We start from the raw sequence: 18,774 nt of genomic DNA, 5'->3' as shown, positions 1-18,774 counted from the left end.
CTGAGCACAGCACCCCCTCACCCCAGGACGATGCCCCAGAGCACACAGTGTGGACAGAGAGAGCACATCTCCTGAAGACTGTGCGAGAGTGATGGACACTCGTGGATCCACAGCAACGCTCAAAAGAAGACGTCAGGCAACGTGGGATGCAAGAAGGTATGGTCCCAGTGAACCCAGAACAGAAAGTCATCGTGTGCAGGTGATGGGGGGGGGGGGCGGGAATTCAACGTCTTAGGAGAAGACCCTCAAAATAGCACTAATGGCGATGTTGGTGACGTTAGCTACCATTTTCTGAGTCAGTGGGGGCTCTGAGCATTTCACATCTGGTAACCCACTTAATTTTCACGTCAACTAAGTGACACGTCATTCCATACTGTGAATGAACAGAGGAGGGAGCCTGGGCACAGAGAGGTTAAGCAACCTACTCAAGGTCACGCAGCCCAACGTGGCTGAAGCGGGACTGAAGCCAGCGCATACGGGATCTACGCTCTAACCGGGACTTCCTCATTCCTAATCAAATGGTGGAAGACAGCAAGTGTTCAAGGAAATTGAACACCAAGCAGCTGGATTAAAGACTCACAACAGAGGCAGGAAACAGCAATCATGTCAGCAGTCGGAAGGACAAATGCTGGTGGTACCCCCAAAACACAAGAAAACACCTACAGATGTGGTCAGACAACATGTAATGCACGGACGGATGTTCAGCCGAGACCAAATGCAATAACCCAGTGACCAGAGAGGGAGAGGAGCAGCTAAGATCAAAACAACAGTCAAAGAAATTAAAAAAGGGTTGGGGGGCGCCTGGGTGGCTCAGTCGGTTAAGCGTCCAACTTAGGTCAGGTCATGATCTCTTAGCTTGTGAGTTTGAGCCCCGCGTCAGGCTCTGGGCCGACAGCTCAGAGCCTGGAACCTGCTTCGGATTCTGTGTCCCCCCGCCCTCTCTCCACCCCTCTCCTGCTCATGCTCTCTCTCTCTGTCTCTCAAAAATAAATAAACATTAAAAAAAAGTTAAAAAAAAAAAACAGTCAAAGAAGTAACAGAGGGTGTGCTGCCCGGAGCTGAATGGACAAGACGTGTGCATGTGGGCTGGAAGAACTTGTGAGTTTCAAGAGCATCACGCACTTTGAGTCAACCCTGCACACATATTGCTGAGTTTTTACAAGTTTATTTTTTTTTTATGTTTATTTTGAGACACGGAGAGACAGAGCATGAACAGGGGAGGGGCAGAGAGAGAGGGAGACACAGAATCGGAAGCAGGCTCCAGGCTCCGAGCTGTCAGCACACAGCCCGACATGGGGCTCAAACTCATGGACCGCGAGCGCATGACCTGAGCCGAAGTCGGACGCTTAACCGACTGAGCCCCCCAGGCGCCCCCTCTTTTTCACTTTTAAATGCGGCTGCTGGGATGGCTGTAATGTGGCTCGTACCATGTTTCTGTCAGACGGTGGCCCTTCAGATGATCCCAGAAAACTGAAAGGCGTGGGGCGCGGCCAGATGGTGGGAGAAACACCCAATTCCGTCTCAAGGAGGAATTTCTCACGCCGTATCATTGATTCGTGACTTGACCAGTTGAAACACAAATACGAAGGGAGACTTAGACATTCACGAGTGTGACTGAAAACAGGATGTGTGTCTTTCAAAACAGCAGGGAAAGTAGAAGAAAAACATCCATGGTGGGTATTTTAAAGACAAGAAGCAGCAGAAACAAAAAGAAAATGACAGCAGGCAGGGCTCAGCCGTCGGTTTCGAAGGACATCTCATCTTTCAGGGCAGGGCGCCTGGGGGGCTCAGTCAATTAAGCGTCCAACTCTCAACTTCGGTTCAGGTCATGAGCTCACGGGTTGTGGGTCTGAGCCCCGAGTCGGGCTCTGCGGTGACAGCTCAGAGTCTGCTTGGGATTCTCTCTCTCTCTGCCTTTCTCTGCCCTTCCCCCACTCATGTTCTCTCTCTCTCTCTCTCTCTCTCTCTCTCTCTCTAAGATAAATAAACTAAAAAAAAACCACCCAAAGTACATTTCACCTACTGTTTTTTATTAGACAACAAAACTCTCAAAACGGTTCGTCATATCTAAGCCCAGAAAGATGGTGGTACCATCACGACCCAAGGAGCCAACAGGGCCTTGAGGAGTGCTTGGCCGTGTGCCGCACTCAGCTGCCTCCCGCCTCCCGCTGAGGTGCCGCTGACCCGGAGTGGGGACCGCCCGCCTCCTGCACGTCGGGGGCTCACTGGGCAGCTTTCCCTGCCGCCCGCCCCCCTCGGGGGCCCTCCGACTCTCCGGTCAGGTTTGTACACACCCGCCGTGAAAACCACGAGGGACAAATGAAAAGACACCGTGGCTGACAGGGAAGGGCCCCTCGAGAATTAAGGGTCCAGAAACAACAGGGACACACACACAACCCTTCCTGAGAGTCGGGGCGTCACGGGGGCTGTGCCTCACCTCCGGGAACCCGTGGGCGAGCGGGGCTGACCACCGTCCTGCTGGTGGTCAGAGCCACAGACAGAGAGCTGCTCACGGCCAGAGGGTGCCGGGCGCCCCGACCCTTTCTGTGCCTGCCCCCGCTCCCCGCCAGCTTGAGAAGGCTTCAGCTGGTTCTAAATGAAGAAAGAAAAAACCTGACGGAAATCAAAGGGCACCGATTACAGGAAGGCACGCTGAAACTTGAAAACAAGCGAGTGATTTAGCACACTCCTCCAGTGAGCCCCAGGTGATGTCCTGCGGGGTGGGTGCCGGCCGCCCGGCCATCCGTGAGTGTGGGGCCAGCTGTCCCCGTGAGGCCCGCACACCTGACGTCCGCGGCCGCGAAGGCTCGGGCCCTGCTGATCCTCCCGGGACTGCTGGCTGTTCACCACCACTTGAAGCGCTGGATTTCGGGTACAGGTTGGTGAGACTAAAGATGCCATTCCTCTCTTCTCATCCCGGGTCAGAGCCCAGGGAAGCACCCCTGCTCTGACCCGCAACACTTAGCAGAACCCAGAGTCGCTTCGGTCGCCAGGGCACGTGCCAGTCTGGCCGACTGGGACTCGGGAGTGAGCGGTTCTGGGGGTCGAAGGGACCACAAGTCAACGGCAGGCGCCCGCCGGGGAGGGCAGAGGAAGGGGAGGAGGGGTCTTCAGGGAGAAGCAGGACGGGGCCGGGCGCCTGGGCCGTCCTGGCAGGGAGGCTGGGGTGGGGGCCAGAAGCTGAAGCTCAGTGAGATGGGGCAGAGGAGGGGAGGGGCGGCGCCCAGGGAGAGGCCAGGCTGCTGGGTGGGTGGGTGTGGCTGTTCACCGAGCGACTTGGGGACCGGGGACGAGGGACAGGACACGCCCTGCACCACAGTTGGGGGGGCATGTTGGCATCCACAGGGATCCCGGGTGACTGGCCGGCCAACCATCCAGGAGTCACAATGTTTTGTGCCAGGAAACGCTCCCCAAGGGACACCTGCTTCCTTCTGACCGCAGGTTGGTACATTACAATGTTGCCAGGCATGGTTTCCCTCGAATGTGGCCCGAGGGCTTGTGAGGCCTCCCAGACGTGGCCCTTCCTCACTGGGGATCATCCGTGGCCCAGGGCACGTGCCTGCTGGGCACCGTGCCTGTAGGGCCGGTGGGAATCCCTCCTCCCCGTTTCTTACAACAAGGCGACCTGCCTGAACACTTGAAATCCTGAGGGGACAGCCCAATGAGACCCACCATTTTCAGTACGCCAGACCCTGGGCTGTTGGTCCAGGGAGATGGTTAATTTTATGTGTCATCTTGGCCAGGTCATCATGCTCAGTTGTTTGGTCAAACACATACAAACATTGCCGTGAAGGCCCAGACTGGTATTTACATCGGTCGGCTCTGAGTGAAGCAGATTATCTGTCATATGGTGGGTGGGCCTCACCCAATCAGTTGAAGGACTCGGAGCACAGACAGAGGTCCCCCAAGAGGTAGCCGGAGTCTATCAGCAGACCGTCTCTGGGCTCAAGCTCCAACATCAGCTCATCCCTGGGAAGCCTGCCCTGCAGATTTTGGACTTGCCGGCCCCACACTCATGTGAACCTATGCCTCAAAACCGCCGCATGTTTACGCACACATCCTATTGGCTGTGTCTCTGGAGAATCCTGACCGACACGGGCTCCCGTCATCACCACGCACAGCACTCATGCTCCTGGTGTCTTCACACAGAGGGACGCGCTCGCCCCTGTGCCGAGGGCCACCGGAGAGTGGCTGGCACCATGCATGCCCCCAAGGCGGAAGCTCTTTTAACCGGGCCTCCTTTGTCCCTGGCAAAGGCTCAGGGCCCGACAGATGGCCCTCCGTCCCTCACTGGTGAAGGGCTCTAGGGGCCTCCCAGGTGGGCTGGCTTGTGGGGCTGCCGGGGGACAGCCAGCGCAGGAGGCCCAGCAGGGGGTGCGGGTGGCCACCCTGCCCGCCAGTGCTGTTGTGACAGACGCGGCTCCAGGCCTCTCAGAGCAGCCCCGCCCCACGTGCAACATCGCAGCCCTTCCCTGCTGGCCGAGACGCGCATTCGAGGCCTTCGGGGGCTGACGGTGACTTTATTGGTTAACAGGTCGCTCACGTAGGACAGGACAAAGTGACCTCAATCCGGCTATGATAGAGAGGAGGACACCAGGTGACACACAGGGCCCTCGGGAAGCTGCAGCTGCCCCAGGGGGCCAGCCCGACAGTGAGGGCTCAGCCTTGTCTGCTGCGGTGGGCACCTGGGGGCAGAAGGAGACGCCAGACTGGGCTCGAGGCTCCGAATACTTTGGGTGGGAGTCCTAGCAGCAGTGGGGGGACGTGCCCATCAGCAGCAGGACTGGCCCGAGGCGAGCACGCAGCAGGCAGGGCGGGGGCACACGGGGCGGCAGAGCAGGGACACGCAGGAGGAGGGTCTGCAGCAGGGGCTGGGCTGGCAGCAGGAGGGGGCTGAGCAGGGGGAGTCCTCGCAGCACACAGGGGTGCAGCAGACGGGCTTGTAGCAGACAGGGGTGCAGCAGACGGGCTTGCAGCACACAGGGGTGCAGCAGACGGGCTTGCAGCAGACAGGGGTGCAGCAGACGGGCTTACAGCACACAGGGGTGCAGCAGACGGGCTTGCAGTACACAGGGGTGCAGCAGACAGGCTTGCAGCACGCAGGGGTGCAGCAGACGGGCTTGCAGCACGCAGGGGTGCAGCAGTCTCCCTGGCAGGGGGAGGAGGGGCCGCACAGGAGTGTCAGGCAGGGGGCGGGGGCGCAGCACGGGGGCTCGCAGCAGCTCTCCGGGCAGTCGTCCACCTGCCAGGAGGGGTCGGGGCAGGAGTCCGAGGATCCGGGCAGGCAGACGCGGCTGCCGTAGCTCAGGTCGCTGGAGCAGACGGACAGGGTGGACGCGGCCATGGCGGGGGCGGTGGGGCTGGAGGAGGGAGTGGGTGTGTGTGTGGAGTGTGTGTGTGTGAGGGTGTGAGGAGCTCCGGCTGTCTGTCAGCTTTTATACCTCCTGGCTGTGTGTTGTCTCAGCAGCAGGCTGAGTGAAGCTCCCCTTCCTTGTTGGTGTTTGGTGTTCTTCTGAGTGCTCACTATGCTGCTTCCCAGTCCAAAAGCTGCTGGCTTGTGAGGCTCTTGAGTGGACCTCAGGCCATCCTGACCTGCGTTCGTCCCAGAGGAGACACAGCAGAGATGCTTTGATGCTTTTGCGGAGACTGTAGCAATCAGGAGATTTTCTGGAAGCGACAGCCTGGGCTCCATCCCATGGGGGACTGCCCGTGTAAACAGACCTTGTCTCCAAGGGCAGGGACGAGCAGGGGGGCAGTCCTGGAATCTGAGCTCTGAGCCAAGGGAGGGTGGCCCAGCTGAGGACAGGTCTGACGATGCTCAGCCGGCCTGGCCACGGGGCAGGAGGCACCGTGTGGGGTGATGCCGCTGGTTGCAGTGGGCATAGATTGGACTCGCTCTCCCGGGAGGGAGTCCTGGGGCAGGTGTGAGGACAAAGTGTCCTAGGGGCAGAGACTGGCTCACAGAAGGGGCCAGGGTCACAGGTGTGGGCTAGCACCGTACGAATGACCGTGAGGGGCGATGTGTCTACTTCACCGCTTCATTCCCCATGCTTGCTTCCACACCTGAGACCTAGTGAGCACATAACACCCCACGTGGCCCCTCACGTCCTCGTGGACACTCGGCCATGGTACTCTAAGCTGCAGGCCTCCGGCGGGGGCTTGTTGGGGCCCAGGGGGCTTCAGGGTTTAAAGCCTCACTGACCCCTGATGGATGGGACTGGGGGCTCTGCCAGTCAGCCCTCAGTGGACAAATGTTATTATCTGAAAGAAATAGTGGCTTAAAACTTACCGAATCTATTGAAAAACTTTAATCTACACATCCAGGAGGCTCAACGCACTCAAATAAGTTACGCACAAAAGACCCGCAGACAGACACGTCGCGGCGAGGGTGCCGATGGCAACGTGGATCCACAGGAAAATGGGAAGAGAACCAGAAATGATGAAAAGGCCAGGAGAGCAAAAGCCTTGCATTTCATCTTGTTTTCCTTTCTTCTCTCAGCTTCTTCGAAGTCATAAAAGGCATTAGGTAATAATTACAATACATTCTTGTGTTTTTTACATGGACCGATGGAGTGTGTGTTAACAGCAAGACCATGAAAGGGGACAAGAAGGGACAGCATCCCATACGAAAGGGACAAGAAGGGACAGCGTCCTGGATGAAAAGGAGAATGTTTTTATGTCACGGGAGTGGAGCTGGTATAAATCAGAAGCTAATTCGGCTAAGGTAAAATAAACATGCGTAAGCCCTAGAGAGCAAACACTAGGAAAAACTTTTCTTTAAAGTGAAAAATCATTAAATAAAAAAGCCGCCTGAGAAAACATTCACTAGGTGCACAGGAACGCGCCAACAGAGGACGAGAGGAACGCAGGCGGGCGACACGAGACGCAGAGGGAGAGGAACGGGTGGTAGCAGGTGCTCCCTCCAGCTGCGGCTGGTTCTCCCCGCGGGCGGCGGTCATGTGACAGAAAATCGCCGCTCACGCTGGATTAGCAAATGTTGACACTTGGCTCCTGGGGGACTAGAGTCAGGTTCCTGTGAGCCCCTGGTCTCATTTTCATCAACCGATCAATACAGAACCCCGTTTCATGTGTGTCCAGGAAAAAACACAGCGTCTCCCTTCACCCACACATAACGCTCCTGACGCCAGCTGCGTGGGTGCCCCATGATTAAGTTCCATTCCGACACTCCCCAGCGCTAGCGCAGACCCCAGGTTAAGGGTGCGGGCCACGAGACTGCCCCCACTTCAGAGGCCAGCCACCGGTAGTAGCTGCCCAGTTACCCACAACGTCTGCCTGACTTGGCTACAGAACGGAGGTTCCTGTGACCTCCCCCTTGGGGTTATTACTTTGCTAGGGAAATAGATGAGCTGTATTGCTGATTTGTTACAAAGGTTATTTTAAAGGATACAGATAAACAGCCGCATGGAGGGATGCGCAAGGCGAGGCCTGTGGCAGGGGGCGGCGAGTACAGGAGCTTCTCTCCCTGTGGACTTGGGGTGCGCCACCCTCCTCGGCACATGGATACATTCACCAGACTGGAAGTTCTCAGAATTCTGCACGTTGGGATTTCTACAGAGGCTTCCTCATGCAGGCACGATCTGTCATTAACTAAGTTTCTAGCCACTCTCCCCTTTCCTGAGGATGGGAATGGAGCCTACAGCATGAAGCTTCTAACCAAAGCTTGGTCGTTCTGGTGAGTAGCCCCCATCCTGAAGCTAACCCAGAGTCAATCACTTCATTAGAACAGAAATCATTCCTACCACCCAGGAAGTCCCAAGGCATTTAGGAGCTCTGTGTCAGGAACTGGGGTCAAAGACCAAATATTAGCAAGAACCAGGGACAGAGACACATATATTTTATTATACACATATTCTATATATATATCATATTATATATCTCAACATACATTATTATTTCACAGTGAATATCTAGCATTCATTGCTGATTCTCTGAACTCACCTCCAATCGCAACATAACTCACACCCAAAGGAAGCTTATTTAACACATGTATTTTCTCCATGAGGCACATCGCAGCCTTCTTGCATAATGAGGCCATGTCAAGCAGTGACATCACCAAAAGAAGCACAGGATCATGGAAAATGTGGCACTGAATAGACAGCACAAGACACCTGTTTGACCTCCACTGGGAACCTGTGTGTGGGGACACCCAATGTTTTGCTGCTCAATGCACGTCCATGAAACACTGTGAAAGCACTGTGAGAATTGACTTTGAGATTACAGATCAATTTTAGTGAGTAGCTGAAGTTGCAAATGCCAAATCCATGAATAACGAGGATCAATAATAACATCAATTGTGAATGAATTAAATAATACAATCAAGGAGAAGATTGTTAGACTGGATAAAATTGAGATTCAACTATATACTCATTATAGGAGACACACTTTAGAGTCAAAGATACAGCTAGACTGGAAGTAAAAGGATAGGAAAAACATATGCAAACAGCAGCCACAAGAAAATATTAATATTTACTAACATCAGATAAAGTAGACTTTAAAACAAAAATTGTTACTAGAGACAAAGAGGGATATTTTATAATGATAAAAAGGTCAATCCATGAGGAACATGTAACAATTATAAACACATATGCAAATAATAACTGAGTACCAAAATAGACAAAGCAAAAGCTGACACACATAAAGGAAAAAAATAGACCATTCAATAACATTAGTCGAAGACCTCAATATCCCAATTTCAACAATGGAAAGAACAACTGGAGAGAAGATCACCAAGGACATGAAGAGTACTGTAAACTAGCAAGACCTAATGGACATCTGTAGCACACCCCAACCAACAACAGCAGAATGTACGCCCTTCAGTAACGCACATGGCACATCCAATAGGACAGAGCACAGGCTAGGCCATAAACAAATGCCAGTACGTTAAAATGGATACAAAAATGCAAAGTATGTTCTCTGACCACAGGGGAATGAAATTAGAAATTAGTAACAGAAAAGAAATTGGGGGAATTCATAAATACGTGGACACTAAACAACACACTCCTAAATAACCAAAATGTCAAAGAAGAATTCAAAAGGGAAATCATAAAATACTTTTAGGGGCACCTGGGTGGCTCAGAAGGTTGAGCGTCCGACTTCAGTTCAGGTCATGATCTCATGGTTTGTGGGTTCGAGCCCTGCATCGGGCTCTGTGCTGATAGCTCAGAGCCTGGAGCCTGCTTCAGATTCTGTGTCTCCCTCTTTCTCCCCCCTCCCTGCTTGGGATCTCTCACTCCCTTTTTCAAAAATAAATTTAAAAATTTTTAAAAATTAAAAAAATACTTTTAAATGAATGAAAGTGAAGATCGAAATACTAGAACTTACAGGATGCAGCTTCTTAGAGATTTACACTGTAAGTTGCTATATTCCACTTTAAGACATGGCAGACAAGCAGAAGGAAGGAAATGATAAAGATCAGACCATAAGTAAGTTAAACAGAGAATGGAAAAATAATACAGCCAATAAAACTGGTTCTTTGAAAAGATCAATAAAATTGACAATCCTTTGGCTACATTGATCAGGGAGAGAGAGACAGACGGAGAGACAGAGAGAGAGAAGACTCAGATGGTGAGAATCAGAAATGAAAGAGAGAACAGTGCTGTCAGCCTTTACAGAAACAAAGAGGATTACAGAGAAATGCTATGAACAACTGTGTGCCGAGAAATTATATACGTTAGATGAACAAATCCTTAGGAACAAAATAACTGTCAGACTGGTACTCTAGAGGCTGTAGAACATCATTTTGTTGCATTAAAGAAAATATAAATCCGTGGGAAAACACCCCCGTTTAAGGATGAGAAGACCTGGGGCGCCTGGGTGGCTCAGTCGGTTAAGCGTCCGACTCTTGATTTCGACCCGTGTTCGGGTCATAATCTCACAGGTTTGTGGGCTCTAGCCCTGCTGCAGAGCCTGCTTGGGATTCTCTCTCTCCCTCTCTCTCCCTGCCCCTCCCCTGCTCCCTCCCTCCCTCTCTCAAAAATACAACATAAAGAAAGCCACTTGTATAAAAGCTGCTTCCCGGAGTGATGTAATTTGAGTCCCCCGGGTAGCGCTATCTCGGTGATAGGACGTGTTCACCACATGCTGTACTTAATCCCCTATGTAGAAGCACTAGGATAAAAGACGTTTCTGCAACACAAGTTTTACCCGAAGAAATAATCACTGAGCACAGCAGAAAGTAAGAGATGAAGCGGACAGCACAGCCAGTCCGTGGGCGGTACACACGTCAGAGTCGTCCAGAGTAGAGTCCTTGCGTCCAACTATTGGAGTCGTGTTCAGGACAGTAGCTGACAAGACAGAGGCTTTACGCTGAGAAGTGGAATTTATGTAAAGCAGAAGAAAACAGAAATTATAGAAAGGGGAAAATGCAGTGAATGGAGTAGAAAACTCGGCAGGCTTGACGGCAGGGAAGAGAGGGGCTTTCGTGAGCACATGTCACTGACGCATCGGGGAGTGTCGCCTTCCACAGCACAAGCCAACAAGGACTGTGACCGGGGGTGGAAGGGCCCTCCTTTCTTAACTGAGGACTCTGACCTGGTCACACACCTATGAAGTGCACTGTCCTGGACCCCATGGGGAAGCAGCAACGGGCCCCTGGGGGCCTCACCTTGGGGGGCTTCTAGCCTGGTGGGAGGATGGGAATATTAGCTGGACCCGAGGTGGATGAAACCGCAGATCGCAGGTAACCACGTCCAAAAGGGCCTGTTCTTACCGTTTTATTGTCTACATTTCCCGTGAAGAGACGGCAAAGTAAAAACTCTAAGCATCATCCCTAGCCTTCGACGGTTCAGCCCACCAGAAAAATTTCCATTGCAGGAATTACCGGTACGAATTCCCAGCAAACGGTGCCTCAGGTTCTGCTTGCACACACACTGTGACGGGGACCTCACTACCTACCGAGTCCGGCCACTCTTGACCCTACAGATACCGTAGGAGCCTCTGGCTGGAGCCTGGCCACAGTCTGGAGCGGCCGTGCCCGCTGTACGCGGGGGCAGTGAGGACATCGCATAGGAACATGAGTAAAAAGCATCACTGACCTTAGGGGGAAGATTGGGAACTTTCAAGGTTATGACGATCGAAAATTCTTCAGGGAAGAGGTCGCATTGGAAGAAAATCCTCGATGCGGGGAAGCTCATGGCGTGGGGGGCGGCGGCCGAGAGCTGGAGTCCTCGCACGCCATTCGCCTGTGTCACCCTGATTCCGCCCGCAGCGCCATTTGGAGGGAGGGCCTCTGCCAGGATGTCCAGGGGGCGCAGGTCTGTGTCAGGGAAACCACACGTGGGTTACGCGGGTGCTTACGGGGTGCCTGGCGCGGCAGGCTCTGAACCCTCACGGGGCCCCTACGAGTTTCCCCTTGAACCAGTGGGGAAACTGAGGCCCCGAGGGTTAAGACGGCCGTTGAGTCTGCGGCGACCCCTCCCCCCTCCGCCAAACCCCGGAGCACATCCCGTGGCGCCACTGTTTCCCAGTTGATAGCCGAGCCCTGTGCTGGGCGAGCCAGGGGACAGAGGACGGACGAGTCCCCTCGGGGGCTGGGCTTCAGGAGTTCAGGGACCCTGGAACGTGGAGCATGGCATTTCCTGTGGCCTCAGCGGGGCTCCGTGACTCGTGTCCCCGCGTGCTGTGGAAGGTAGGGCCGCCATGGGACGGGCACTGCTCCTCACACAGCCTGCAGAGGGCAGACATGCTCCCGGAGAGCCTCCGTCCTACAGTTCAAGGTCGTCAGAAACACAGCTGAGGGGCTGGCCTGCCTCAGCTGAGGCCAGATGATGGGAAAGGAAAATGGGGAGCCCCGAGGGGGGCACCTGTGCCCAGAGAGGCTGTTTCTGGACCAACTCACAAGGCCCGGCCTCCAGAAAGGAGGTGCCGGCTTGGAGTAGTGCCCGTGGCTGCCGCCCGGACCCTTCCCGACCCGGCCACGTCAGGTCAGCGGGCAATGACAGTGGAGGCTGACCTGAGGTCCAGTGTGGTCTGTCACAGGTGTCCCTCCCTCCCTCCCTACAGGAGCCATGGTCCCTTGATTCAGTGTCCTTCCAGGAGGGAGAAGCTTCCCTGGGACAGGAAGCCCCATGACCGGGGTCTTGAAGGGCTTTCTGTGCCGTCGCAGCCTGGCGAGGCCCACGGCATACACCCGCTTGCGTTGGTCTGGGACATAGTGACCTGTGTCCTCTCCCAAGTGCAAGGCCTGTCCAGGACGGACACTGTGGTACCTCCATTTCCCCAGAAGTGTGTGGCCGGCCCCTGGCCTATCGTCGTTGCTGGATAAATGTCTGCCACACTGATGTGAACTGGGCAGGGAAAGCGGGGTACCCTGCAGAGGGTCTTGAACATGGGTTGTGCCTGCCGCCACAGGCTGAGAGCCTCGAGGGACACAGGCTGTGTCCGCCGCTCATGGTGAGGGCGTGGGCAGAGAAACAGCGGCAAGAGTAGTTTGTAGCAGGTGCTGGGCCCAGGAACCCGGACCGCCTCCCGTGAGCACACAGCGCCACTTTGGGTTCGTGGCTGGCTCCAAGTAGACGGACGTTCGGCCGTCACTGACCGGTCCTCTGGTTTACCAGGGGAACAGCTCTTCAGAGCAGGGTCGCCGTCACCAACAAAACCCAGAAAACTTCAGCGGTGACTGCCGCCCCTCTGGCTGGCTCTGTCCTCACGGGCACTCGGCACACCTTTCCTGTTGTACGGGTTCCGAGCCCAGTCCCCGCTGGCAGGGACAGACGGCTAATATTTGGGGACCGTTGCCAGCTTCCAGGTGCCCCTGCGGGCTACGTCCACCTCATGCACACCTGGCCCAGGCTGGTGTCGCACAGAGGACGTGACCGATTCCCTGTGCCTGGAAAAACCTCGAAGGCCTTGATCAGGGTGCAGAGGAAGGGCACCCAGCCCTCTGTCTGCTCTCTGAACATGGGTGAGGACACCAGGTGACCAGTCAGAGTGGAGAGCTCCTTCCCAGCGAGGCTGGGGAACATCACTCCCTCTCCTGAGTCACATGGCCACCCACCGCAGTCACACCGGACCAGACCCCAGCAGCCGGGGCAGACGTACACCTACAGTTCTCAGGCAGCCCACAGAATAATCCAGAAAACCCAGGGACACCCTCCCTTAGGGGCTGAACCAGTGATCCTCCTTGAAGCAAGGGCTGTGGCTCAGGGGGGGTGGGGGTCTGGGGTCACTTCCAGCCTGTTGGGGGACGACATGATCACGACTCCCCATTTCTGTGAGAAGCAGAGTCTGGAGGCAGCACCAGCGAGAATGGTGGGCGGCGACTGATGCATCTGAGAGGGGCTTTGCTGTTCCCTAGTTGGACCCCCTTCTGAGGACAGGGCAGGCTGAGCTCGCAAACCCTGCCCCCGCCCTGGGCCAGCAGCCCCGTCAGAGGCCACCCCCTGCAGGGCTGAGCAGCCAGGTGGCCTGGGACCAGGACCCGTGAGGATAGGGCACATTTCCCCCCCTCGGATCAGAGGGACCTAAGAAGCAAAGTCTGAAACAGGAGTTCAGAGGACAGGCACCAGGTGCAAAGAAGAAATGACAAGACAGCGAGCCATGAGCGTGTGGTCCAGAGTCGGGAAGACTGGTCCCAAGCGCTGCTGGGTTGCAGCACTGAGTGCCATCAGGACTTGGGGGCCAGGCGGAGGGGGCAGAACGATGGGCACCCCAGTATGGATACTCCGGCTCCCTAATGCCCCCAGCAGGACACCGAGCAGGGCTGTGCCCCCGGGGCTCACAGGAGGGGAGCCCGGAGCAGCCATTGCAGTGGGGACCATGGACCTGCCCACGCTGCCCAGGAGCATGGAGCACGACCCAGATCACACCTGCCCCCTCCGCCCCCTCCACGCCCCCCACCCCCGCCATGGGTTTCACCGTCAGATCCCTGCCGGTCGCTGGTCAGGAGGAAGCGTGTGCACGGCGCGTGGGGGCCAGTGGAGCGCAAGAGGGGCCTGAACTGGGTCGGGAGGACAAGGACGGATGCCTCTGGGGGGCGCTGTGAGGAGGGGCGGGTATATCAGCATTGTCACTATTGTTCCCGTGTTACAAATGGCACGTGGAGAGCCGGGAGACCGTTGGCTTCTCGGAAAGAGAGGCCCTAGAACTCCCTCCTGGAGAAGGGTCTGTGTCCCTCAAGGGTCTGCACGCCAAAGGCAGGGGTCACCCCTGAGGCAGCTTTGGGGGGGGGCAGGGTCCCAGACCGACTGTAGGGAGGAGACTGGCATCTCAGGGGTGGGGGCGAGCCTGGGCTCCGGGACCTAACCCTGACGAGGCCTGGGGCAGGAGGGGCACCAGGGTCGGACTCCAAGTCCTCTGGGGGTGTGTCGGGGTGGGGCCCCTGGGGGGTGTGAGGCTCTAAGGAAACACTGTGCCCCACATTCACCCCCCAAAACGCCGAGAGACGCTGGGTGCACGGCCCGCCGGACGGTTTAGGCCGAGGCCCCACCAGGCTCTGGCCCCTCGTTCAGGACACGCGCGTCTGCCACCAGGCAGGCCGCCAGCACCCAGGACGGGCCTCGGCCCGGCTGCGCCCCGGACATAGGCAATCAGGGTGCGTCAGCAGCACGGGGAGCCCCGAATCTGGCTGATCCCCCCGCGAGCCCCTCCCTCCCTCCGTTGTTTGGCTAAAGAGCCTCTTCCTGGGCCCCCTCCCCCCACTGCCATGCAGACATGCAGGCTCTGCCGCGACACACGCTCGGTCCGTGGCATCCGGGTCTCCACCCCCGCCCCGCGTGCCGTCTGCACGCGCGGGCAGGGAGTTCCTGCCTCCCTGGAGGTGTTCCCGCTGGAGGCAGGGAGGAGGGGTGACCGAGTCTACAAGAGGCAGAGCCACCGCAGGACACTCAGAGGCACACGGAGAGGCTCGGCAAGTTAGTTCTAACCAGCAGGACACACACGCACCGCAGCGCCCTCCTCCGCCCGGAGGCTGCGTACGCATGCGGGCCGCGACCCCGCCGCGTGCTGACCGTGACCACATCTCGTGCAGAATGTGACCACGCTACGTGCCCATGGCCACAGGACCTCGACTCCCGGCCTCCACAGCAGCCGGCCCCGAAGCCGTCGGCCCAAAGGAGCTGGGACTTGGCAGACGACTGACCCCCTCCCTCAACCCCTAACTGGTCACGTCGGAGGCCGGGCTTCGCCTTGGCTGCCTGCAGCTTCCCCACCCCACGGTCTCCGGGATGCCCAGAGCCTCTCTTCTACCCCTATGACTTCCCTCCCTCCCCGGCTCGGAGTCTGCCAAACCCGGTGCTGGTGGGGGGCCCCCTGTCACAGCCAGCTTGGAAGAAACAGCCCCTGCTTCTTCTCATTTAGGGGGTCTTCCTTTACTCTACAGAGGCTTCTTGAAAGCGCAGCTTCAGGGGTACTTGTCCTCAGGGTACTTACAATTTAGCGGTGGTAGCCACGAATACATGAACTCAAAACCGGCCACACGTAGGTCCTAAACGAGCCTCTAGATCTTAAGAGCCGTCCCACAACTAACTCACTGAAACTGAAACTCTCAGAGCCTCGGTTTTCTCATCTGTAAGATGGGAAGGTGGGGGCGTCCCCCCCCCGGGACCCAGCTGAGCTGCTGGGTGGGTGAGCCGGTAACAGCAGCAAGGCAAAGCGGAGGAAGCAGTGAAGGCTGTCATCACTCACTGCGGTAGTCTGAGCAAGAGGCTAAAACCAGAGGAAGCGTGGACTGCCCCCCCCCCCCAGGGAAAGGCATGTGGTGGGGGTCATGCCCAGGAGCCCAGGATGAAAGCCTCCCGTGGTTCGAGGAGTCCTGGAGTGGGGAGGAGCGGGAGGGAGGGTTGGGCATGAAGCACCGGGTACTGGGGCGGGGGGGGGGGGTGGGGGGGGAGGGGAGGGGCTTCCAGGCATCCCACGAGGAGGCCTCTGATGGCGGCGCCAGGGCTAGAAATGCACATGTACGTCGGAGCATGGCTGGCAGGCCTGGGTCTCTGCTGCAGTTTCACCAGGATGGCAGTGCCCTGGCTGTGTCCCAATCCCGGTGTGTGGCGGGGCTTTCTCGTGCCGCCCGCCGGGTGAAGCCTTCGTGATTGACTGCGGCTGGGCTGATAGGTCACGCATAGGATTTCTGGCCCGGAGCCAGGCCCTTCACGCTCCAGAACTGTTTCCTGGGAGGGCTTTCTATACTGGAGCCCGTCAAGACCCAGGTTATTCGGGAGAGGCCACCTGCGTCGGCTGGCAGTGCAGGTGTGGGCCACAGCGCCTCAGCCAGCTGGACCCTGACACTCTAGATGGCCTCCAAGAAGGGGGGCTCCCCCACTGGGGCGGGAAAGGAGGCAGAACTCAATGGCCAAGAAAGTCCCCCTTACTCTGGGGATTTCGTTGATTTAAATTGTGTGCCCAGAGCCCAGGAGAAGTTTATTTCCAGGAATTTAGGTTGGGGTATTATAAGTTGTTGCTCTGTGGGACAGTAAGACTGACTGTATAGCCATCATCACAAATCAGGCCAGTTTGGGCCTAAGAAGAGGCAGGTGGACCCATGCAGACAAGAGATGGAGAATTCAAATGCCCATGGGTCAGTAGTCCGCGTGGATCAGCGGGGAGGGAAGGGCATTCAAGAGAGGGTGATGGCAAGGCTGGGTGTCTGTGGGGAGAAAACCAGGCTGACCTCCTCCCTGAACAGGACATGTAGTCGTCCCTCCCAGGACGTCCCTCCCTCCTCCTCCCAGGAGGGCGGACGGTGAACATTCCAAGTTGGAGGATTGGTGGCTATCTCTGTGACTTTGGGGTACAGATGATTCCCCAAACAAGCTCAATAAACGTGAGCCATTAGAAAGAAGCCGGTACATTTGCTCATGTCACACCACGGGCAAAGCCAATAGTCCCAGCACGGAACAAGAAAGGTGTCTGTCACACCAAGAAAGGTACAGAAGGAACAGGAAGGCCCTGAAAACCAACAAGGAAAACATAGGAACAATCTTCACCAAAAAAAACCCAACAACAGCAACAAAAACAAAGGTAGGCAACCTAGAAAAGAAGAAACCCAAAGGGCTCACATATGACAAAATACTCAAGTCAATAAGGAGTCAGATTAATGCAAATTAACCCTAATAAAAGACCACTTTTCTCCTGTTATACTGGTTAAAAAAGGAAATAGGAAAATAATGTAAAGACGGAATGGGAATAGGAAAATAACTCCTGTCCCTTTTGTGTGTTCAAACCTGCTTTTCTTAACTTGTTTTAAAGGAAGTCAAGGGATACGGAAGAGGTTGACACACTGGGCTTTGAGCGGGACCCTGAGACTCTCTGGGGCTGCAGCACGGACACATCCCAAACCGGCGAAGGCAAAAGCAGTGTGGCAGTTGGGCCACCGCACTTTCAGGGAGGTGCCAAAATGGCAATGACACCAAGAATAACCTCGAAAAGGCATAACAGAGTGCCCGTGGCCGGCCAGAGCTAAGCCCTCTACACACATCGACACTTTTCAATCCATGTTCATCCGCTTCAGTCTCCCGCCAAAGTCTGCTTTAACTCCTTGGGTTCCAGGGTACTCAGTGTGCACGTTGCCCAAAGGGTCAAGCAGACGGTACAGCAGGGACTGGGGCCTTTGCGCCCAGCTCTCCTGAGACCTGTGTGTCCCAGAGCCTCTGCCATTGGCCTTTCAGAGGCTCAGTCTCCCCATTAGTAATAGGGAATGGTATCCCCCTTTCTTGCAGGGCTGTAGGAAGGATTGGAAATACTGTCTGGCAGGTAGAAGTCGCTCCCCAGAAATGGACAGCCTCACAGTGACTGATCTGGAAACGGACTGCCTGTCCCTCACGAGGCAGTCAGCCCTGTGCTGGGCCAATGACAGAGGCTCTGGGACACACAGGTCTCAGGAGAGCTGGGCACAAAGGCCCCAGTCCCTGCTGTACCGTCTGTTTGACCCTTTGGGCAATGTGCACACTGAGTACCCTTGAACCCAAGGAGGGTTCTGTGGGAGGATGTAGCTGCCTGCAGGAAGGCAGGCTCCCAGGGCTGGCTAAGCAGGAGCCGAGTAAGACCCACGTGGCTAGTACACAGCGTGGTGTTACATCCGCTTTGCATAAATCGGCAATAGGGTATCCGGGGTGCCTTAATCAGCTGACACAGAAAAATACACACACAGCTGGAACGAGTCCACCTGCTGGACCCACACTTGCCAGCCCCAACCCGGAACCTTCTCTTCCCTCCTTTCTCCAGTGTTGTCCATTAGGTATAGCAACTGCCCGGCCTCAGTGGACACATGGACATTCAAGAGGCGAAACACGGGTCACGTATCACACAGACCGCAAGGCTGGCATGGGGACAAGCGGGTTTGATCTGAGCTCTTCCCGAGACAGGATGCTCAGCTGCCCGCAGGGCCCCACCCACAGAACTTGTCCCTATTGATCCAAGATGCCACCTCTAATCTCCTCTGCCAGGAGCTGAGAGGTGGGAGAGGCAAACATGAAGGGGCAGTCCCTGCCCCCCGGGGACCTTTATAATAAAAACACTGCTCTCCCCCGCCAGGCAAGATTATCTCTGCGATCGAGCCAGCTTCCCATGTTCCCTTATCTCACGTCCTTCTGGCAAGTGAGAACAGGACGAGAGGATGAATCCGGCTGCAGTGGCCCCAGGCTGCAGGATGTGGAAAGTCCAAACCGCTCAGCACCTGGAGCTTCACCTGCCTTCCGATCCCGTTGTGTGTGACTCCTCCTGGATTCTATTAGCCTTCAAACGTGTGCACTGGGCCCAGGGATTCTGGAATCGGAGCCGGAAAGGGCTGACATATCAGGGCTATTGGCACAGGGAGGACTG

At 56.1% G+C, this 18,774-nt stretch overlaps 2 protein-coding genes across 2 annotated transcripts in view; both read right to left on the bottom strand.

Annotated features, from left to right (window-relative positions):
* TSPEAR (thrombospondin type laminin G domain and EAR repeats) overlaps positions 1-18,774 on the bottom strand; it is a 155,292-nt gene that overhangs the window by 40,772 nt on the left and 95,746 nt on the right. Inside the window, exon 2 of the mRNA XM_027041446.2 lies at positions 11,055-11,275. Coding sequence (XP_026897247.1) covers positions 11,055-11,275 — 221 coding nt within the window. The remainder of the gene's footprint in view (positions 1-11,054; positions 11,276-18,774) is intronic.
* LOC128315088 (keratin-associated protein 10-8-like) lies at positions 880-5,429 on the bottom strand. Its single transcript, XM_053220472.1, has one exon. It carries the CDS (start codon positions 5,342-5,344, stop codon positions 4,772-4,774), a length of 573 nt encoding a protein of 190 aa, XP_053076447.1. The 5' UTR covers positions 5,345-5,429; the 3' UTR covers positions 880-4,771.

The sequence above is a fragment of the Acinonyx jubatus genome, chromosome C2 (genome assembly GCF_027475565.1).
Source record: "Acinonyx jubatus isolate Ajub_Pintada_27869175 chromosome C2, VMU_Ajub_asm_v1.0, whole genome shotgun sequence".
NCBI classification, from domain to species: domain Eukaryota; kingdom Metazoa; phylum Chordata; class Mammalia; order Carnivora; family Felidae; genus Acinonyx; species Acinonyx jubatus.
This window is presented reverse-complemented; position numbering and strand designations above follow the sequence as displayed.